Source organism: Manis javanica, chromosome 11, assembly GCF_040802235.1.
Source record: "Manis javanica isolate MJ-LG chromosome 11, MJ_LKY, whole genome shotgun sequence".
In the NCBI taxonomy this organism is placed as follows: domain Eukaryota; kingdom Metazoa; phylum Chordata; class Mammalia; order Pholidota; family Manidae; genus Manis; species Manis javanica.
In genome coordinates this window covers 110,499,599-110,522,457 of record NC_133166.1, presented here as the reverse complement: position 1 = coordinate 110,522,457, position 22,859 = coordinate 110,499,599, and the positions used below count along the sequence as shown (strand labels likewise).

Sequence of the window (22,859 nt, the reverse complement as noted above, 5' to 3'; positions counted from 1 at the left end):
TTTGTGTCCGCACCACAGTGACAGCCGTACTGCCCGAGCTGGGAGGATGGAGCCTTGTTAAACTCCAGCCCTCACTGTGTTTCCCGGGCTTCTGTCACTGACATCCATTCAATCGTCGTGTTCACGCCACAGATAAACCCGAGGAGATTGTCCCGGCCTCCAAGCCATCCCGAGCCGCAGAGAACATGGCTGTGGAGTCCAGGGTGGCCACCATCAAGCAGCGGCCCACCAGCCGGTGCTTCCCATCTGTGTCAGACATAAACGTGAGTGGCCACGCTGCCCACACAGAGCCGATTCCCAGTGGCCATGGGTGGGCGCCGTGGTGTGGGGCAGGGGCAGGCCAGGCGAGGCATGCTTCTCAGGGGGGAACATCTTGGCTGCCGTCTACAGAGCAGCGGACCCCTGCGGGGTAGGAGAGGCCAGACTTCCACCCCCACATGCAGCAGCCTCCTGAGCAGGGGCCTGCCCACGCCTCAGGGCCCCACACAAGGAGGGCGCGCCTCCCCCAGGTCTTACCCACAGTGCTGGGGCTGGGGGCACAGTGGGGGGCTCAGGCTTCCAGAGTTTGATGGATGGGCCAGGCGCCCAGCTAAGAGCCAGCTGCACTTGCTGTGCCCACCTCCCTGAGTGGCGAGCAGAGACCCAGCTGGAGGGCCGGGCACAGCCCCTGCATTGGGCCACCCAAATCCTGGGCAGGCTGTTTCCGGCTGCTCCCCTGACCCTTTTCTGGCGACACCCTTTCAGGCCTGCCAGATCCGAGGACTCTAGTACACTTGGTACTTTATCTGAATCCGCTTGAAATGGACTCACTTGGTTTAATCTAGCCTTGTTTTAAATAATACCACCCATAAATGTCATCCGTCTGCTGTGACAGCTCTGTGTGGTACACAGTAACACAACCCTGCTGACTGCAACTAGCGTTCGCCCCCAACCCCATCCCTAACTCTGAGCACACTTCCACAGGCACTTGTCCGCACCAGGCCAGGTCAGCCCTTCCCTGCGAGCCTGCTCCCCCAGGTTCCCCCTGCACCCCCTGGTTCCTACCTTGCCTTGCCCAGACACTCCCCAAGCCCAGCCGGAGGACAGAGCTGGGCAGAGGCCTCAGGGTAGCAGGGGGACTGTGTCTCCTAGGAAGGCGGTCTGGGGGCCCGGGCCCGACCTGAGAGCTTACACACGTGTTACCACTGGGCTCTGCATCCAGTGTTTTCCAGAGTGGCTCTCTGATGCCACAGGGTGGGGACAGCAGCGCTCTCAGATCTGCAGTCAAGGAAATAGCAGGTTGGGTAGAGGCTACACAGGGAATTCATTCCCAAAGTGAAAGAGGGAAGCCCCAGGCTTGTCCTGGACCAGGCCAGGAGAGGGGCCCTGGGACACCTGCCTGCTGCAAACCCCAGGCCTGCTCTGTGCCCTGGTGTGGGCAAGGGCTGTTGGCCCCATCTGGTGGAGGAGGAAAATGGAGGCTCCTGCTGGAGGTCATAGCCATGGGCAGACCCCACAGCCACCACCGTGTGCCCCGTCAGTGAATGATGCCAGGCAATCCACGCTCTCCTGAACCGCTGGCACTCAGAGGGCGTGCAGAGAGGCCCTCTTCTGGGTTCTCCACACTGGTGTCTCCCGCCAGCCATAGCAGCACACTTAGGAAGCTCCCAGAGGCTGTGTGAGAGGCACCGACTGCCCAGGGCTTCCGTGCCCCCCTCCCCACCCCAGTCCTGGTCACTGAGGGTGAGGCTGGCCAGGGCACAGCTTACCCCAGGCTCTCTGGTTTGCAGTCCATGTATGAGCGCCAGGGGATTGCCGTGATGACGCCCACTGTTCCCGGGAGCCCAAAAGGCCCGTTCCTGGGCCTCCCTCGAGGTACGATGCGAAGGCAGAAATCAATAGGTAAGAAGCGTGGCCTGCACCAGCAGAGGTTCTGCCCCTGGGGCCTGCCCACTGGAGGGTTGGCACCTGGCCTCACCCACCAGGGAGCCCTTTGAACGTCTGAGCTATTTGAAACTTCTCTGCCCACTGGAGTCAAACCCAGGTGGCCCCCCAACCATGCCAGCCAAGTTATCTGTGATGGCACCCGCAGGGGGAGGCGGTGGGTGCCTGGGGGCTCCAGGAAGCCCTTCTCCCTGCCCTATGAGGGTCAGGGTGGGCAGATGGAGCAGGTCCTGAGTTCACTTTGTCCCCACATTCCCTGCTGGACCGGCCATTGCCGTGCTGTGCAGGGCAAACTCAGTGGGCACGCCGCTCGGCTGGCTGGGTCAGCGTCAGGTTCTCCAGCATGCTGCAGAAAGCTGCCTGCCTTTCTTTAATGTCACAGTGGCTCCCTTGGTCTCTGTTCCAGGCCAGGTGCACATGACCCTGCCAGACAGTCAGTCCCCCTGGGGTAACCCCACACTGCCTTTATGGTATGGAGTCCCCAAGAGGCCAGGACACTGCCGGACACTGGCGGGCCCATGCCTGCGAAGGGATGAGCGTGCGGCAGCCCACTGTCAGGGGTTCCGGACGGGTCATGATAGGCAGCGACTGGACCCTGAGTGACGAGGGAGGGTGTGTCCACCGTCCCTGACCGGCCTCCCTGGGGGCTCGGCCTGCAGAGCAGCACATGCGCCGCGTTCTGTCACTGGCTCTGTAACTGCATAATAACAGTTGATTCCCTCCTGTCAGACAGCAGAATCTTTCTATCAGGTTAGTGGACCTTATGGCTTGGACTCTGTGACTGAATGTGACCCCGTTTACTCTATAAGGTGTATTCTTAAACTATTACTCCTTGGGATGCATTTGCCGGGTGCCCAGCGCATAGCAAATGGCCAATGAAGAAGGCCATCTAGCAACCCATCCTTTGGATAACAAAAGCCCCCCTCCCAGAAGGAGTATGTTAAATTTCGAATACCCTTATCGAATGGAAACGTTCACTGGAATATGTTGTTGTAGTTTGTCCTAGGGTTTTTTTGGTTTGTGAAGTAACTCATTTTGTTACCTGTGAAAAACCTGCATGCTCCCGTATGAGTTACCACTCCATGTCGGTCGGTGTCTCTCTGTCCTGCTTCTCACCTAGAGTGCATTCTGTTGACATTTTATATCTTGGATTACCAGCAAAAGAGTGTGTAGACACGCACAGGCTGCCAGGGCTGACACACAGCTGCCAACCCCCTCTAAGGGCCCCCCACGCAGCACAGCCTCACATCCACCAGCCACGTGCCCAGTCCGCCCACCCCGGACCTGGCTCACCATGAGTGCAATGCACCATGGAACCCTTCAATCAGCCTGGCCAGTCTTAGTGGGACCACCAGTTCTAGAGCTTCTGGGAGGACCCGGAGTTTGCTCAGGATCTGCCCCTGGTATGGGCTGGGGGCTGGGTTAAAAAGGGCTTTGGGCTCCCGCCCCTCCCGAGCGTGCAGCAGAGTCAAACTGGCCGCCTCACAGCTGGCCAGAGGCCCAGGGAGTGCACTATCTCCAGGCCCTCGGGCGGCCCAGAGAAGTCAGGCAGGGAAACAGGTTCCCGTACCAGGGTCCGCACACACACGGCCATGAGTGAGCAGCAGGCCTCCCTGCACCTCCGGCAGGGCACACCCGCCCGACACTGGCACTGCATGTTACCCCAGGGCGCCCCTGGCCAAGCCTAAAAGGATGGGTGCCCCCTGACGCACACAGCCTCCGCCCCCAACACGCATTCACATACATGCACACACAGCCCTGAGGTCAGGCGCCCAGCATGGGGCCCTCGCACCCGGCGCCCTGAGGCCGCGAGCAGGACATCTCAACAGCACGCACTCTGCATCCCATGCCTTTCTCGTCCCTTTTCTTTCCTTTTTTTCCTTTTTTTTTTTTGGCTCAGAGCAGGCCACGTAGCCTCTTGGCATTGCAGCTTGCACTGTGTTCTGTGACCAAGTGTGCGACATGATTCTCTGAGTTTGCATGCATAGCATATGACAGTCCTAGGCGCTTAGTGGGGTGTTTGTCCCTGCGACGTGAAACTAAGCGTGTCTCCTCCTTGCAGGAATAACGGAGGAAGAGCGGCAGTTTCTGGCCCCCCCGATGCTGAAGTTCACCAGGAGCCTGTCCATGCCAGACACCTCTGAGGACATCCCCCCACCACCACAGTCGGTGCCCCCGTCTCCACCCCCGCCTTCCCCCACTGCCTACAACTGCCCCAAGTCCCCAACCCCAAGGGTCTATGGGACGATCAAGCCCGCATTCAGTCAGAACTCTGCCAAGGTGTCCCCGGCAGCCCGTTCGGACACGGTCGCCACCGTGCTGAGGGAGAAGGGGATGTACTACAGGAGAGAGCTGGACCGCTACTCCCTGGACTCCGAGGACCTCTACAGCCGCAATGCCGCTGCCCAGGCTAACTTCCGCAGCAAGAGGGGCCAGATGCCCGAAAACCCATACTCGGAGGTGGGGAAGATCGCGAGCAAGGCCGTGTACGTGCCGGCCAAACCGGCTAGGCGGAAGGGCATGCTGGTGAAGCAGTCCAACGTGGAGGACAGCCCTGAGAAGACATGCTCCATCCCCATCCCCACCATCATCGTCAAGGAGCCCTCCACCAGCAGCAGCGGGAAGAGCAGCCAGGGCAGCAGCGTGGAGATCGACCCCCAGGCCTCAGAGCAGCCTGGCCAGCTGAGGCCCGACGACAGCCGGACTGCCAGCAGCCCCTTCGCGGCGGCCATTGCCGGGGCCGTCCGTGACCGGGAGAAGCGGCTGGAAGCCAGGAGGAACTCCCCAGCCTTCCTCTCCACGGACCTGGGGGACGAGGACGTGGGCCTGGGGCCACCCGCCTCCCGGATGCAGCCCTCCACGTTCCCCGAGGATGACGGGTTCGGCGAGGAGAACGGCGCAGAGCCACTGTCACCCACGTCGGGGGTAGCGCCCATGGAGCCCGAGAACCATTTTGTGGCTGTTGGTGAGGCGATAGCTCAGGGTGAGGCCGGCAGGCCACTGAATTCCACACCCAAAGCCAAGGGGCCTGAGGGGAGCATGATGGGGCTCCCCAAGAGCAGCAACGTGGCCAGCCCTGAGAATTACGTCCACCCGCTCACAGGGCGGCTGCTGGACCCCAGCTCCCCACTGGCCCTGGCGCTCTCCGCTAGGGACCGAGCCATGAAGGAGTCCCAGCAGGGGCCCAAGGGGGAAGCCCCGAAGGCCGACCTCAACAAACCCCTCTACATCGATACCAAAATGCGGCCTAGCGGGGAAGCAGGCTTCCCTCTGGTCACCAGGCAGAACACGCGGGGTCCCCTGCGGCGGCAGGAAACCGAGAACAAGTACGAGGCGGACCTGGGCAGGGACCGGAAGGGTGACGACAAGAAGAACATGCTGATCCGCATCATGGACACGTCCCAGCAGAAGTCGGCCGGCCTGCTCATGGTTCACACTGTGGGCGCTGCCAAGCCGGACGACTTCCTGGAGGAAGAGGACGAGAAAGAGGATGAGGAAACAAAGCCAGACGACGCACTGTCGGAGGTGCCAGGAGGTGTTCCTGAAACCGAAGGTGCTTTACCGACCTCCGCCGGCCTCGAGCCCGCTGCCCCCGCGCCCGGCAGGACCATCACGGCAGCGGGCTCCGTGGAGGAGGCGGTGATTCTGCCATTCCGCATCCCTCCTCCCCCTCTGGCATCCGTGGATCTGGACGAGGATTTTATCTTCACAGAGCCATTGCCCCCTCCCTTGGAATTTGCAAACAGTTTTGATATCCCCGACGACCGTGTGGCTTCTGTCCCCGCTCTCTCAGAATTGGTCAAGCAGAAAAAAAACGATGCCCCCCAGTCCCCCACACTGAACCCCAGCCAACCTACCGACTCTGTGGACGGTAAGAAGCCAACTGGTCTTTCTAACTGTCTGCCTGCCTCCTTCCTGCCACCCCCTGAAAGCTTTGACACTGTCACGGACTCTGGGATCGAGGAGGTGGACAGCCGAAGCAGCAGTGACCACCATCTCGAGACGACCAGCACCGTCTCCACTGTGTCCAGCATCTCCACCCTGTCCTCAGAGGGCGGGGAGGGCGTGGACACCTGCACAGTCTATGCAGACGGGCAAGCATTCACGGCGGACAAGCCCCCAGTACCTCCCAAGCCAAAAATGAAGCCCATCATTCATAAAAGCAATGCACTTTATCAAGACACGCTAGTGGAGGAGGGCGTGCAGGGCTTTGTCATCCCCCCGCCAGCACCCCCACCGCCGCCGGACAGTGCCCAGCAAGGGACAAAGGTTACTCAGCCAAGGACCTCCAAGTTGTGGGGTGACATCCCGGAGGTCAAAAGCCCGATTCTCTCAGGCCCAAAGGCAAACGTGATTAGCGAATTAAACTCAATCCTGCAGCAAATGAACCGAGAGAAATCGGCAAAGCCAGGGGAAGGATTGGATGCGCCCATGGGAACCAAGCCTGCCAGCCTCACCCCAAGGTAAGTCCTGAAGTTGGCTTAGACACAGACTGCTCCATGCCGGGCTTTCCTCTGGGTCGTCCAGTCTGTGCTGACCAGGAAATGCCCCTGGGGAGCAACCCGAGTGGACATGAAGAGGGGGCCTGTGTTTGCCACGTCTGTTACACACTCGTAGCACTTGTTTTTCTCAATCTCCTGGACTCCGGTACAGCAAAGATCACATCCATCCCAGCAGGACGTGGCACCTCCACGTGGACTTGTCACAAAATGCAGCTGCACAATGCCATCCCCACCTGGCCTCCAAAGAGGGGCTCTGTCCTCTCATTCCATGTCCTCCAAATCTTTGCTGGAACCACCTAAAAATCCCTTCTATAGCCACACAGAGGCCAAAGCCAAGCTCCACCAAGCTGGTAGCCATGCCGGCTGAGGGGTGTGAGTGGCAGGCAGCGTGCACAGGTGTACGTGTGCGTGGGGCCCTTCTCCCTTCCTCCCATCAGTCTGGTTGCTTCACAAGCAAGTTCAGTATGAAATGCACTCCCCTGCAGGCCCTCCTATCCCAGAGGCAGGCAGCACGGAAGACAGTGTCTGATTTCCCCAGGCTGGCCATTCACAGTATCACACTGAGTCTAAGCTACTGCCCAAGGAACTGGGGATAGAACATGAGGGGTCATTTCTAGACCAAGCTGGAAGGCTGTGCCCAGGCACACCGTGCCCAGAGCAGCCCCCAGCGGGCTGTCTGTAGCTTCTGGAGAATTCTCACCGGAGCCCATCGGCTCCTCAGTCTTCGTCCCGTGACGCGCATGGTCTGCCATTCCCCTGCGGCCCCGCAGTGTTGCTCTGTGTCCCCTGTGATGTCTGCTCTCAGGCTTCATCATTTTCACCAAGCCTTTCTCCCTTCTCCGGCTGGGCTGGCGTCTAGTTCAGACCTCTAAGCACATCAATCAGCGACACCACACTACGGTTGGATCTTGAGGTGCGGGGCTGAGAGCCACAGTTCCCCTAGTGATCTTTCACTGTTGATGGAGACCAATTACTTGCATGGCTCCTACTGTCCCGAGAAGTGCGGGTTGGCCAGTTCTGGTAGAGAGACATGCCGACGCCACTGTCTTTGAGTAGGGAGCCCTCTGTAACTGTGACAGTCCAGCTGCACCTGCAGGTGAAGTCTTTACAGATTCCAGTTTCTGGTGGACGTATGTACACACATGCCTACAAATAGCATGTATTTGAGAGTCTCAAGAAATCATAGAAAGTAGCCAGTTTGGCCCTATTCCCTTTACATAATAATGCAGTTTTTTCATTTCTACATTATGCCAAAGTACAATTAAGATGCTTTACCTTAGTGTTTCACATTTTGCACGTGCTTTCACAGGGGTGAGTAACCTTTATGACAGCAGGGGAGCAGAAGAGCAGGTACTAATTATACCCATTTTCAGGAGAAATGGGGGCTCATCCGCACGTGCAGCCAGAAGGCGGCACCAAGACTCAGGCTAAGGTGCCAGACTAGCAGTCCCTCTACCCCCGTTTGCACCACCTGAGCACAGAGGATGCTGTGGGGGTGACCCTGGGGCTGCGCAGGCCAGCGCAGCGGCTGGAGCGAGCCTCTGCTAGCAGCAGGCCTGGGGGCCTCATCCAGGGCCCTTTCCCAACTGGGTGAGCTCCTAAGGGCTCGTCCGAGAGTGGGTCTCTGAGTTGACAGTGTCGCCAGGGTTTCCCTGGCCCGTTTCTCTAGGTGGGAAGGGCCTCAGAGCAGATGCACCTGATAGAATCCTGCTGGATTTCCTGGGAGCAGCTACAGGACCACCTCCAACTGATGCTCAGTTGCCCAGAACAGCCACCTCCAGTCTGTTCTGTTATTTATAACTCGACTCACAATAAGAACATTAGCCGACATCCACTAAACACCAAATGCCAGTGAGTGAACTGAGAGCAGGGAGGTGGGGCCCTCGGCTGGGAGGCCCGGACCCAGACCTCAGCCCAGGGAGCTACCTCGTTCAGCTCCTGACCTCTGGCCAGAACTAGGGGTTAGCCTGGAGGGAAGGGGCAGCTGCCTAATTTAGCAGCAGTAGGCCAAGCCCACTGAGAGCAGGGCTATCTTCAGAGCCCCGCCCAGTCCCCAGTGGCTGGTAATTGTAAGGTTGGTCGCCAGGCAGGCACCAGCACTGCCACCCTGAGGCTGTACCTGCTGCGTGCTCACAGCCAAGGGCTACACTGCGCTGGACAGGAGTAGGACGCTAGGCCCAAGGACAAGGAGGAAGGCCCCCGACTCGGGCACTCAGTGGCTCCCATGGCTGTTTGGATTTCACATCCTCTCGCCAGGCAAAGCCCCCAGTGGGCTGGAGCTGCAGCCACGGGGTATCCAGGCAAGGAGCAATCAGGGTGACAGTGACAGGTGTGACACGGCTTGGCCTCCTGCATGGCTGCGCTCCACTCCAGGTCCCTCTCTCACACAGACATGTCCCCAGCCAGCATCTCCTTTGCTGAGTCTTGCCTCCGCAGGAGGCTAGGTGTATGCATATTCGGAGGTTTGATGAGGCCACAGAGCTCTCCACCGGACTCGCTGCCGGGGTGTCTGCCTGCACCTAAACACAAGGAGCTGTGTGTGGCCCTGGGCTAGATGAGGCCCAAGGTGGATGCCGGGCGTTCTGGCTGAGGGTAAAGAAATGAGCTTTTCTAGAAGTGAAAGTCAGCCATGGTGGTGCATGGAGCTCATTTGCACAGAAACAAGTTCTGACCACCGAGCAGGGGTCCATGGTGAGCTCTGGGAGAGCTGCACCTTTGGTGGCCAGGCCTGGTTTTCCAGGAAGCAGTCCCATCTTTGAAGAAAGTGTCAACTAGATCACAGCAGAGGCCATGGTGTGAGAGGACCGGGCATCTCGTGGCAAGCCGGCTGGTTCTCCCCCTCAGCAGAAGCGAAGCCCCAGGCTCCCCACCTGCAGGCACACGCCACAGGCCCAGCCCCTCCCCAGGACACTCAGAGCAGGTGACGGTCACATCTGGGTGCGCAGCAGCACTGGCGGCAGGGGCAGGTGTGTCCTCACCCGCACCCCCTTGGTGACCCCAGACGCGAGCCGCACAGTGCTGGAGGCATCGTGGGAGTGGGGCTCCCCCCGCTTTGGAATGCTTGGTGTTGCCTGAGCCTCTGGGTGCCAGGCTGGGGAGCCAGTGGGCCCCTCAGCCCATAGGCCTGGAGCCATAGCCCAGTCTGGAGTGGCTGCTCTGTGGGAACCCCATGCTGGACCTGAGGACAGAGAGTAACAGAAGGGGTACACAGTCAAGGGGGCCTGGGCCCCCGGGCGCTGGGCAGCAGGCGTAGCCGTCAACCACTCGGCACAGTCATTACCTCTTGTGTGCCAGGCACCATACGGAGCCCCAGGCTTACCCCCGAGCAAGAAGACGCTGATGGTGTCTACCCTGCGAGCTGCATTCTGGGGCAGGGAATGGACAGTAAGCCGCACACGACACAAACGCGTAAGGCTGCGGAGGAGCGAAGGTGCTCACAGGTTGGAGTGACCTCTGCGGGAAGGTGGAATACAAGAGCCAGGCCTGCGGAAAACCTGGTGCCGGGCGTCCCAGGCACCAGGGGCGGCGAGTGCAAAGGCCGGCTGGGCAGGGCTTTCCGGGAAGCTGTGCCCAGTAGGGGATGCTGGGGGGTCTTGGGCCTGCGTCCTGAGTGACAGCGGCCCCAGGAGGCCTAAGCAAAGGCAGGTACAGCCTGACTCTCATGTCATTAAGATGGTCAGCAGCTGGTCAGCCAGTCGGGCCACAAGGGGACTCAGGGAGGCCCAGCAGCTCACTGTCTCTCTGTCGGAAGAACAGAACAGTGAGTGTAAGTCCTCTGCTTCTGTCCAGAAGACTTGGCACCTTGGGGTGGGAGGTTCACCCCAGGGGCCAGAGGTCCGTGGGGGGCTCGGGCTGCCTGGAGATGAGGGCTCCGGCCTCGGGCTGCCCAAGGCCCTTGCCCTGCTCGCTTCGCCCACCGGCGTCTCCTGCTCTTCGCCAGCTCTCTGCACGTTGTCCTGAGGGCCTTTTGGTTTTCAGTGAATCAGTTTGGGTTGGTAAAAAATCATCTCTGCCCAGCTGATCCCAGAGCACAGACTTCTGAAGTGACTCCGTAGCAGAAGCCACGTAATGGTGTTCCCAAACCTCGGTGCTGTCGGGGTGGCCATGTCATTTCATGCACCAACTGAAATGCTGAGTGATGTGCATGGAAAGGTGGGGTGCCATGTGAATGCCAAGCAGAGGGGAGTGTGCCCCTCGCTGTCGGAGCGTCCTGCTGTGGATGGGACTGGAGGGGCCAGTCAAGCTGGCTGCCCGGCTGCAAATCCCGTGCCTATACCCTCGCCTCCCAGATGGGGCATTTGGAGCACTCGGCCAATATGGGGGTGAATACTTCTCCTGGAAAAGTGGGCACCGTCCTCCACACTTGGTGTGACCATTGCAGCAGGAGGACCTGGCTTCCTGGTGGACTGGCACCCACCTGTGCCCCCAATTCCAGCACCGTAGCCCAGCCCAGGCACTAGCTTCCTGATTGGGGACAAGCTCTCAATTGTGATGATGCCTGGGTGCAGAGCAGGCCAGAGGCGCTGACTCTGCCAGTGGTCGGCCTTGGCAGATGTGGTAACTGCTTGGTGCCCCACCTATGCAGATATGCAGACAGAGCAACTAGGAGAGCAGTTGGACAGAAGGGCACTTTGACATGCAGGGGATGGCTTGTCACACAAAGCCTGTGGGGACAGAAGTGCAGAGGTCCGGTGGGCATGTGCAGTCTGGTGCCAGAAGACCAGTGAGCAGCCTCTGGCTCATGTCCAGTTACTGAATCTATAAACACAATGAGAAAGCCACTTGAACACTTCTCTCTCCCACCCAGGTGTTTGCTGACTGATGAAATAACAGCACACTTCTGAGTGTGTGAGCTAACTCCCAAATTTTGTTTTCTGTTTCCACATGGATTTGATATAAAAGGCAGGACAGAGGGTGATAATCCAAGAGAAGGTGTGTGTGCGTGTGTGTGTGTGTGTGTGTCTGTGTTCTAAATCAGGTCACCAGATTCCCATGTGTTCCACCCGGGGACCCAGTGGTTGCTTAGCAACATAATGATCTTGCACCCAGGAGGGTCCCGTGAATGATGTCAGTGTGATGAGCTGAGAGTAAACCAGCCGAGCAGGAGGGGGGGCCAGCACAGGCCTTCACCCTGCTACCCACCCCCTGGCTGCTGTTTTCCCGTTGACCTGAGGCAGGGGCACGGGCAGGCCTCGAGCATGCGGCCAGACCCAGTGCCCGTTCCTAGCTGCCAGGCTCCCGTCTCACAGGGCAAACTCAAGCAGAGCACACATTCTGGTGGCGAGGCTTCCCCCCCAGGGATGCTGGTCCATTCTTCCTAAGCTGCAGAAGACTAGGGGCTCAAGGAAGCCATGTTAGGGGATTAGCAATGAGCTGCTGCTCAGAAGCCTTTGAGAGAATGTCCTGTTTTCCGACACCTTTTCCCCAGGTGTATTTTTTCTTTATAGTCACATCATCCAAGCCGAAGGCGGCAGGGTTGCAAACTGCCCGTCCTGAACAAGAAGTGATGCTGTGCTGAGTCCCTGTTCTGGGTGGTTATGGGGACTGCATGGAAGGGGCCAACAGGGATAGGTCCTCGGCCAATGTCTGTACCGCTTTCAGGTCACCTGTCAAAAGCAGCTGCTTTTTTTCATTTTAATTGGTTTTGCAGTGTTGTCTCAAGCCCTCCCATCTTGTCATTTTCATTTGCTCCCACGATGTGTGTTAACAGAAGAGAGTCGTGCTGAAGAGAAGTAAGTGCTGCCTGCAGGAGCGCCCCTCGCCTGTGGTGTGCGTGCCGTCTCTCCCTCCTGCCCACTGATGTGTGGGGCCCTCTCTTGCCTTCTGACAGCAAACACAGCTGCCTGCAGAGCATCCCTTTAGAAAAAAATCCTACCCACCTGTGAGCAGTTGGGGTATTTCCAAAGAGAGGGTGGCCCTGACTCCCGCCTGGTTCCAGTGGCCCAGGTGCAAGGCAGCTGCTGTCACTTGGGGGACTGACCCGCCTGAGCCTCACGAAGCCCTGGGAACAGCCAGGCCACTCCCGGCTGCACTGCCCAGAGCATCCGCTCACAGGCAGGGTCGTGGGCACAGCCACCAAGCAAGCCACCTTTACAGAGGGCACATGCAGTCCCTCAAGACCCCACCCAGGCCAGAGGTACACCTGTGGGATGTTTGCCCACTTCACAAAGGCTCCTCCTCCAAAGGCCCCCGGCCCTAATCAACAACTCAGATCACCTAGAGTAGAGCGGCTTCACACTCAGGCCTCATTTGGGGCATCTTCCTTCCATGTTTCAAGGTGGAACAGATGAGCCTTCCCCAGAACAGGTGCCCTGCAGCTGTGCAGCAGACACGCCAGGAAGCGGGTCGCCTTGCAGGGCGTTCCACTGTGGCCCATGTGGGAACTGCAGTGGGGCTGTTGATCCTACTTGGGCACCAGAATTGGAAGGTTTCTCCTTAGCCCACCTCTTAGGAACCCAGTCTAGATGCCAGAGGGTGCTGTCTCACTCACCCCTGCATAGGCAGCCCTGGAGCCTGGCAGTGGAGTCATCCTCAGTCTCACCTGGGGCTGCCTCTCCTGGCTGGTGTAACCAGCACACCACCAGCCCCTGCCAGAGGCTCTCCTGTATGTACAAAGTCCCACCTGGGGTGCCTGGCCCTCTGGGAGACTGCATAGCAAGTGTGCAGCCACTTGCACAGCGAGGTGCTCAGCATGTACCAGGGCCTAGTAACCGAGTGGCAGAGCAGAGAGCCAGCAGACTGGGCCACGTGCAGCTCATTCCCCTCACGCAGACTGCAGGCCGGCCACATTCACTCGTTACGGCGCCAGCACCTGGGCAGCTGACTACCTCACCACATAGCAGGCGCAGGAGCCCGTCCTACGTGGTGGGGCCGTGGAGGCTCACAACCTGAAGCGTGCCTATGCTGGTGTTTGGCAGGGCCACGATGCCAACAGAACACCTCAAGTCCAGATCCTGAGGGGGGACCCCCCAGTAGGATGGGTCCTTCCAGGAGGGGCCCAAAAGGCAAGGGACCCGCCCATTCCTGCTGCCTCCCCTGTGGGTGCACACGCCGTCAGTGTGGAGACAGCAGAGAACACGGACCGGGGCCCACGGGCGGCTGTCCTCCGTGCGTGGCTGGCAAGCCTGCGGCGGGCCCTGGACAAAACCAGGAAGGGCGCCAGGTATAAAGAGACCATCTCCACGCAGGCACACGTGAAGACTAGGGAGTTCTGGCACCAAGATGTGGTCTGCTCCCCTCGGGAGTTGTCCAGCCATCTCACGGGCCAGGAAAGGTTGAACCTAAAGGCAGGGAGCAGGACGGGCTTCCATGGCTGCCGCCAAGAGAAGGGGGCCCCTTTCAGGTCCCTGCTGCTTGGTGAGGATCACACATCCTCCCAGTGAGCTGCTACACTGCCCTCGGGACACCTGCGTGCACACGGGCCACCCCACACCAGTGAGCACCGGGTGTCTGCAGCAAGCCCCACTCTGGGGGAGCAGTGCAGTCTGAACACAGGCCAGCCACTCCTCACTGGGTCTGGGGGTGACTTCTTCAAACCCTAAGTGTCCCAGAGAGGCTATGGGGCTTCCCACTTAGTCCAGCAGCCCGCCTTTGGGTGCCCTTCCCAGCACCTGGCCTTTTAAGCAGAGGAGCTGAGGCCCGGCAGGCGAGGAAGAGGGAGGGTCCCTTCTCGCTGTCTTCAAGCTGCCTGTCCTCCAGGCGTGCTGATCATGTCCTCAGCCACATCCCACCTGGGACGCCAGGGACAGGACTGTTCTGGCCCTGTCACCATGCCCTCGAGTAGCCCCTTAGAAGTGCCTGCTGGCCACCCCTCTACTCCCCCGGCAGGCAGACTCGCCCAGCTGCCCTGCCGTGCTCAGGTGAGTGGGGTGCTGTGGTGTGCTTTGCCCAGACCCCCGCCCCCCGCCTCCTGCTCCTCCCCCATCCCACCCTGCATGGCAGGTCATCGCTCATGGCCGGCGCATCTGCCATCAGGCGCTCCGGTGTGGTCTGCGTGCCTCCCTCCCTCCCCTGGCTACCGGCATCCTGATGACCCACGTGGCGACCTGGCTTGTGATGGTGTCTCTGCTGTTGCTGTTTCAGAAACCCAGAGGTTGTGAGCACCGTCTCAGGTACACGGAGCACGACGGTCACCTTCACTGTCCGCCCGGGGACCTCCCAGCCCATCACCCTGCAGAGCCGGCCGCCAGACTATGATAGCAGGACCTCAGGAACCAGGCGGGTCCCGAGCCCCGTGGTCTCACCGACAGAGATGAACAAAGAGATCTTGCCCGCCCCCCACTCTGCTGCTGCGGCGCCTCCGTCCCCCGCCCTCTCGGACGTCTTCAGTCTCCCGAGCCAGCCCTCTCCCGGGGACCTGTTTGGCTTGAACCCGGCAGGACGCAGCAGGTCGCCCTCCCCCTCGATACTGCAACAGCCAATCTCAAATAAGCCTTTTACAAGTAAGCCTGTCCACCTGTGGACTAAACCAGACGTGGCGGACTGGCTGGAAAGTCTAAACTTGGGTGAACACAAAGAGACCTTCATGGACAATGAGATCGATGGCAGCCACTTACCAAACCTTCAGAAGGAAGACCTAATAGACCTCGGGGTGACTCGGGTCGGGCACAGGATGAACATAGAAAGGGCTCTCAAACAGCTGCTGGACAGATAAGGGCGGCTGCTCTTCCCCTTTACAGACTTCTTGTTATAAGTAGAGATGGGCTTATACTGAAATACCTGAATGGCCATAAGGTCTGTGAGCACCACCCACTCCATGGGTCTGTCTCCTGGTACCCAAAGAAATGCCGAGTGTGTTCAGGGTGGGCCTATGCAAAGGCCTGCAAACCCCCCAGCTCTGTGGGTTTCTCGGGCTGAGCCTTCTCAACAGGGGACGAGGGAAGGGGGTTTTCTAACAGAAAGATGCACAGCTTGCCTCCCAGCACATGGGCATCCTCACCGGGGCGGGCCCTCTGCCAGAGACTCCCGCCGGGCCAGCACGGGATCCTTGCTCTCACAGGCAGACACCGACGTACCTAGATACCTCCTGGGACCTCCCTCCCGCTTTCCAGGGGGTGGCACGAGGCCTGTCCCCCACCTGTGGCCCCCGGGAGCCCCTCAGTGCTCACTCGCTCCCTTCTTTCCTGCACTTTGCTTGCAGGGTGACACCCCCAGACATGTTCATCCAGTGCCCCTTTTTGGGCCTCAAAGGTAGAGCAGCTTTTCTTCCTGCAGATTATTGACCCCATCTCTGCGTGCGGCGTGCATCTGTGGCCCTCTGGCCATGAGGTTCTCGGCAGTGGTGGGGCATTTGAGTGGAATCGTGCCCAGCTTTGCCCAGCTTTATTTCTGCAAACCTCTTAGCGTAATTCCAAAGTGGCCAAAGAGCTGTCACATGGAGTTAGTCAAAGCACAAAGTCACGATTCCAAGGAGGAGGGGAGACCTAGCTGCAAGACGCAGCCAGCATGCGGCTCCTGCTGGGTCCAAAGTCTTCTCGAGGCCAAGAGCAGTTGTCTGCCGGAGCATCTCTCCAGGATTTGAGACAGGGGTTCTCTGCCTTTGGGAATTTTTTTTAATTGAAAGGGTGTTGAATTCTGCAAAGATCAGAGCAGGTGAGCATGCACTTCGACATGAGGGCCAGACTCACGGGTACTGGTGGGCACATGCTGCTGCCAGGGGGTGGTATCTTCGCCCAGAGCTGAGTGGGGCATGGTGACCTCAGTCCTGAGCCTGGCCAAGGGTAGGTGTCTCTACTGACACCCCTTTGCTCTCTAAGGCCAGGGAAGGCAGGACATAGAGGTGTTTTCTCTTTCTCTCTGAGTGTCCAGGAACCCCACCAACATGTCTTAATAGTACACAGACTTTTGAGAGCCCAGTGGGTATGGCATATGGATGGCACAGAGGCTGCAGGGAGGGTGCAGGCAGGGAGGAAAGAGCGGGGGGCAGGGGGGGATTCCTGGTCCACTGGCCACTGTCCCGCCTCTGGCAAGGCCTTTAGGAGCCCAGCCCCATTCTGCTCCCTGGAGCTCCCGCCCCTGTAACAATACCTCTGATTTCCAAGGGAGGTTGCCGATCGCACATGGGCCGCCAAACAGCCAGGCTTCCAGTACATTCTCCCACATTTGGAAGAAACTCGAACGTCAGGTTTTTGGCTTTATTATGACTTCAGAACTAGCCTAGCCCATCTCTAATTATAAAAACATGATTTTTTTTCCCTTTTTTTTCTTTATGCTCACAGTCAAGTGTCTGATTAGGTTTGGAACAGCTCTAGAATGAATACGTAAAAATTAGCAATTTAAAATTTCTTTACTGCAAGTTTAAATAGTTGTACAGATAGTTTATAAGCACAATATTTTAAGAAAAAAAAGTGGCTGGTCTACTAGGCAGCCTTTGTGCCACTTCAGTGCTAGAAAGTTAAAGAAAAAATTTTGTGATTTAATAATCCTATTTCTGTGGAACAATAATAAAAGTATGACCTTTTTAAATCGACCTCATTTGGATGCACCTGAACCAGCAGCGCTGTGTTACATTTTCTATCTTTGCTAGAACTTTGTCATCAAAGGACAATTATTCAAAAGTGGTTACAATTCACAATGCAGCAGTTTCTCCCAAATCTCACACACACACACGCACACAATTTCTCCAACTACATGCCCCTGAGTTGGAAACTGAGCTTTGGATCTTCTCCTATTCCAAAATCTTTTGCAGGTTGATCGTTGTATTTGAATGATTCCATCCAACTTGCAATCAATTGAGTATTAAGGCACTTTACTGCACATACTTTTGATTTTTCCATCGTGAGATGAATATTAGTCTAGAGAAATGTCACGCCAGGATGCCACAGGTGGCCTGTGAGGCTGCCTGATATTAAGATGTAAAAATGGTGGATTGGCCAGTATTTGTCTTCCACTTGGCAACACTGCAAAGTTCAGTCAAACACGATCTCACCATGGCCCGTGTCCTTTGCCTATATTGATGTTACCTCTGTGCTCATGCCAGGCCAAAGGCTACACAGAATGGGCATGAAGGCAGTGGCTGGCATTGTCCCCAGTCGCTCCCCAGTGGCTTTAGGTTGGCGGCCAGTGGCAAGAGCTGGCTGCCCCTCCCCTTCTTAAAGAGCCTTCAAACCACGAGCAAACAGGGTGACGACGGAAACAAGAGCTGGTTCGATCATTCGTTTTTACCTTGTCTTACTGTAGAAGAGTCACAGAACCTGCCAGAACCTGCACTGGCCGCAGAACGCACAACGCTGAGGTGAATCAGTCTCTAGCTTTAGTTGATGGTTTTGCCACCGAAAAGCAATAGTTTCTCATCCACAGCTCCACCCCCTGCTCTCCCACTCGGGGCGTGTCGGACCAGGCCCTATTCCATGACCTCTTTAATGGTGGAACAAATGTTAAACTGCTCATATAAAGATCATGTTAATACTATTCCAGGTTTTAAAATCAACTTTTGTTACATACTGTAATTTAAACAAACCACATTCACATGCCTACTTTCTGTAATATTGTGTACACAAAACCAAAATCACTCAAGATGTAAATTCTGTATACCTGCTCAGATACCTTCTCAGGGTGTCTGTGCATTTTAAGTTAATTCATATAAAAATGACTCAGTGTGACTGTTGATTTGCTGATCCCTACATGTCACAAAGTGATTTGTAGTATTTTAGTTAATAAAATGGTGATTTTTTTTTTGAATTATTGAACAAGCAAGTATTATCCAGGTGATCTGGCAATGACTTTTTGTGTGTGGGCCACAAATATTGATTTTTCCCATTAATAAATTTTTTTGGTTTTTAGAAACTATTGTTTCACACTATAGTTTGTGTAACACATGTTCACATTATCTGTTGCTGTTACTATTGTGCTTTTATTCTTTTTAGACTTTATTTAAAAACAAAAAACAAGCTCCTGTAATTTGCACTTTCTCCCAATCCTTAAGTCTCTTGTATGGCAACCAAAACTACTGTAAAAAGACAAATAAATATACTATTGCACTAAGGTTGTGGTTCTGACTGCAAACAGTGAAAACTGAATCAAACAAATAGTGACCAGACTTGCAATCTATAATGTAGGGTATTTGAACATCACAGCCACTTTACCTCTGAGAAAGTGACCAGATAATATCACCGAGTAGAAATGCTCCCACTGAGCTAATCCGCCCTGTTCCATTTCCTTAAGTGCTCTTTGATGTATAGACGGAAGCGCGTGTGGCATTGCGGAGCTGTGGGAACTGTCAGTGCGGGCATGTGTGAACGCCGCTCCCACTGCACAGCTGAAGCCTTGCTTTCCCTTGTCTGGGGAGGGAGGCAGGCGTGGCCTGAAGGGCGGCCAGATTCGGATCCCTGCCTGCCAGCGGACGTCTTCCCGCCGTTAGGCCATGGGGGCTGCAGAGTGGCAGCCTCCCTGGCTGACGTAAAGCCAACTGTGTGGTGAGCAAGCATGCATGACACCTGGGGTGAGGAGCTGTGTCTTTTTGGCAAAGACCTGAGCCAGGGAGACGTGGGTTGTAGGGAAGCGTATTTTTAAACTTCAGCACTGACCCTCTTCTTTGACCTCCCCAGGGAAGATTTGTCTTTAGTTCTCAAGCAGTTTCTCCTGTTCCGCCACTTTTCCGCCTGAGCAGCAGCCACTATGGTTCTCTGTTCACAGAAAGTTCTAATCCTCACAGCTTTGGTAGTTTACCCCTCTCAAGCCCCCCGGCCTCACCGCCAATGGGTCCTCCCAGACCTGTTCTTGATAAATGTATCCGTTTGTCTTAAGAGAAAAAAAGCGATTGGAGGACTTTTTCCTTTACTTGTATTTGGAGGCATTTTAATAACCGGTGAACTGGACTGTCTTTTCTGTACATGCAAGTAGGCGACAATCCCACTGGCCAGGGGGCCACCGTGGCTGCACGCGTACAGGACTGCCCGTGCCTTGCGGGGAATCGGGTGACTTCCAAACTTGTTTCTCAGACTTCAGATCTGATCGCTTCAATTTTTCACCCACACTGTGTCAGTGGTTTTATTTCCTTATTGTTCCTGTAGCATGGCTCTACATCTCACGGCCTCTACCGTTTTATGTTTAAAATTACAATCACTGTCCATTGCTTCTATTCTGGAATTCTTTATTTATAGCAAGTCTGAAAATTTAATATAAGCCTTCAAATAAATACAGAAAAGAAAAAAAAGGAAAAAAATCAAGCGTGTGCCTTGGGTGTTTTGAACCTGATCTGCGTAAAACGATATTGTAATCAAATGCTGTATATTTAATGAAAGGATAAATAGAACTTCAATGTATTAATGTAGCTGATAAATAGTTATAGTGCCTTGTTTTCTGAACTGAGAAGCCCATATCAATGCACAACATAAAGTAAAAACGATTCAAGAAATGAAATGTTGAGAAGACCCAGGCGTGACTCGGGCCTTTCTCATAAGGCTGTGGAAGATACACAGTCCTTTGAGTTAAAAAATAAAAAGAAAGTTGAAATAAGATTGTGTCATCAATTACTTTTCCATTACAAGTGCTCTCTACTGTATCACTTGCAGTATTGTCATTTAGTTAGAATACGAACTGTGCCTGAAAACTGCCATGGCACAGAGAGGTGGCAGCGGGACCAGGAGTCCTGGGCTTCAGGCCGCCCGCCCGTGGGCTGTGGCTGGTGATGCTCATTGGTACCGAACTCAGCAGTACCCATCGCGTCCACATTTGGTTGAAAATAATATTTCTTTTAGTGGTTAGGGCCTCTCTTGACAGAAGAACTATTCTCATTTTCCTAGGAGTGGCAATCCATGGTCCGCTTTTCTTTTAAAAGGAAACGATGTAAGAATTACACAGTCTAATCCCCATCTCCACGCTGCTATGCTCTGCTCACTGCGAGTTAAATGTGAGAATGGGAGCTGCTCTGAGAGGCCTCCGTCATCTCAGAGGACAAGTCTGGGGCGTAGTGGGCGCGTCGGAGGCTGCATCCCGCCTGGAGGACTGTGAGAGTCACAGCAACGGGGAGTCTGATGGATGGCTCTGCAGACCAAAGCTGCGCCAGCCTGTCTTCCTGGGACCCCGCAGCAAGCAGGCCGCTGCTATTTCCAGGGGCAGGACAAAAGCCATGTGCTGCATCCGTCAGCATGGCTCTGGGCTCCTCTGCTAGACACACATCTCAAGGGAGCAAGGAGCTACAAAGACTTCATAAGACTACCATCAGGGCTATTCACCAGGCCAAAGTCAACCGGACAGCCAGACCTTTTCACTTCAGGCCACAAATGCAGACAATGACCTGACGGTCTGAAAAGGGTGGTGTGGGAGAAATGGCCAGGGTTTCTTAAGGGCCCCATTCCACATGCTGCCTCTGCTGGAAACATGGATCTGAGAGTCAAAGGGGCAGGCCGGAGACGGGCAGCTGAGCCCGGGCCCCGCACAGGATGAGGACCAGGGAAAGGGGCTGGCCTTCCCACAGCAGGGTGAGCAGGCCCGGGCAGGAGGGCAGCTGATCACTCCCTGCCTCTGGTGCCAGGGCATCTGTCCAGCTGCTCCAAGACAATTTGCCATCCTGCCAGTACTCGTAGTATTCCTTGCCAAGGGGCTTAAACAGACTTAAATGTGTTCTTCAAACCCTAGGACCCAGAGAGCAGAAGAACACAGCCCTTAAAGCTTCCACAGCAGAAGGCCGAGGTCAGCGTATTTCTGTGCACAATCCTCAAGAGGCTAGAAATAACCACATCTAGTGGGTGCTCTGAGCCCTGCACCCACTGAGTACCTGCCAGCCCTACAGTAGAAATAAACAGGATCTGCTATAGTGCTAACCTGGCTAAGCCCGTTTTTGGCAAAGACAGCCCGTCAGGTGCCCGATACCTGCTGTGTCAGGCTCTACCACTGATGACAAGAACACATTCCTCTCTCTGCTGCCCTCCGACACTGGGCAAGGCCAGAGGTCCGGGAGGCTGGGCAAGGTGGGGGCTCTTCCCAGCTGAACCACCGCAGGGGTGAAGAGGGAGGCTTCATTCAAGAACAATCTGGTTGCCTCACTTCCCTGAAGCCAGGACCTAGGGGCCCTAGGCCTTCACAGAGCAAAGACTTGACATTTGCAAAAAGACCCACAGCTTAGAGATGTGTGTCATGTGGCATCTGTCTTCTTAAAAGAATCCATTAATTATCAAAAAGGTGATTATCTCCTTTACCAATGAGGAAACAGGCTCAGAGGAAGCAAATGAGTAACCATCCTGAAGAAGTGAGTCCTCGCCGTGGAGAAGACCGCCCTGGGCCTGTCCTTCCCACGCTCTCTGGCCAAACGCTTCCCCCCATGGCTCTGAGTCACCCAGACTCCTCCCACCGCAGTCTTTTGTGGCCTACGTCAGCCAGAGACGTTTCTGTTCCTGCAACCACAGGTTCCTGGCAGCCACAGCCTCCACCCTCAATGCCACTGTCTGCTCCCACCCCTACAGCCTCCCTGTGCCATGTGACGTGGGGTAGCCCTACAGCTCCCTTCACTGCCACTTGGTGGCCAAGGAGAAAGACCATGTGACTGGAAGAGGAGACAAGGGGTCGCCTGTGTGGCTGCAGAGTAAGTTTCTAAATGAGTCTAACAGGCCCACGCAGCTCTGAAGTTTCACCAAAAGCCAAAGGCATGGAGCGGCGGCTTCCTCCCCGGCCTTGGAGCCTGCCATCTGGGCAAGCTAAAAATAAAGGCTCCATTTTCAAGCAAGAGTTTACAAATGTGCCCACAGAGGCCTGATAAAGACATGGAGGCAACGTGCTTATCTGGGGGAAACCGCATAGCCTGAGCCCTCCAGCGCCCGCGGGCTTGCCAGGAGAGCCCAGCCTCCCTCCACAGAGGCACCTGCACTGGCTTTTTCTGGCAGGAGCCACGAGGACTAAGTGGAGAGTGTTCTGGCGCTTTAGGGTGGGAGAGAAGGAAACCGCAAAAAAAGACGGCTGGAGAGGGCACAGAGCGCAGGGCACCCACTGCAGGGTCGCAGCCCGCCTCCTCCTAGGCAATCCGACTCCTGCCCGCCTCCCTGGCTCCAGCCACATTCCCACCTTGGGCCTCCTCTCTGCCTGCCCCTCGCGGTGTCTGGAAATTCTTCCCCGTGTCCGCATAGCTCCCTGGACCACCAGATTTGGGGAACTCACTGCTCTAAACAGGTGCTCACACCTCCCAGTATTTACGCGGCACTGGGCACGACCTCAAGTCGGCTGTTGATCTGCGTTTTGATCCTCCTCCCTCCCCCATCCCCAACACACACGCCTCTTGGAACGTGAGCCCCCGAGGACGGGAGCTCTGCCAACAGGTGCCATCTCCGCCGGCACAGAGGCCCCCGGCGGCCCCTCACAGCCCCGGGCCCCCTGCAGCCCCCCCGGCTGCTGTAGCGCGCCTGGTCCTCGCACACCTGGGAAGAAGCCAGGCTTCCCCCAGAACCTGCACAGCCTCATCCCCGCACTGTCCGACCCTGTCCTGACCCTCCTCGGCGCCCGGCC

The 22,859-nt window shown here is 56.4% G+C and overlaps 1 protein-coding gene across 7 annotated transcripts in view; it reads left to right on the top strand.

Annotated features, from left to right (window-relative positions):
• Positions 1-18,408, top strand: part of SHANK2 (SH3 and multiple ankyrin repeat domains 2) — a 471,338-nt gene extending 452,930 nt beyond the window's left edge. For 5 of the 7 annotated variants that reach the window (XM_073217285.1, XM_073217283.1, XM_073217284.1 and 2 more), the window contains 5 exons: positions 133-263; positions 1,770-1,881; positions 2,653-2,673; positions 3,986-6,386; positions 14,508-18,408. In XM_073217285.1, the coding sequence (XP_073073386.1) occupies positions 133-263; positions 1,770-1,881; positions 2,653-2,673; positions 3,986-6,386; positions 14,508-15,078 (3,236 nt within the window). In that variant the 3' untranslated portion in view covers positions 15,079-18,408. The remainder of the gene's footprint in view (positions 1-132; positions 264-1,769; positions 1,882-2,652; positions 2,674-3,985; positions 6,387-14,507) is intronic. The other 2 variants (XM_073217288.1, XM_037011439.2) reach the window with 2 other exon arrangements.
• The last annotated feature ends 4,451 nt before the right edge of the window (positions 18,409-22,859 follow it).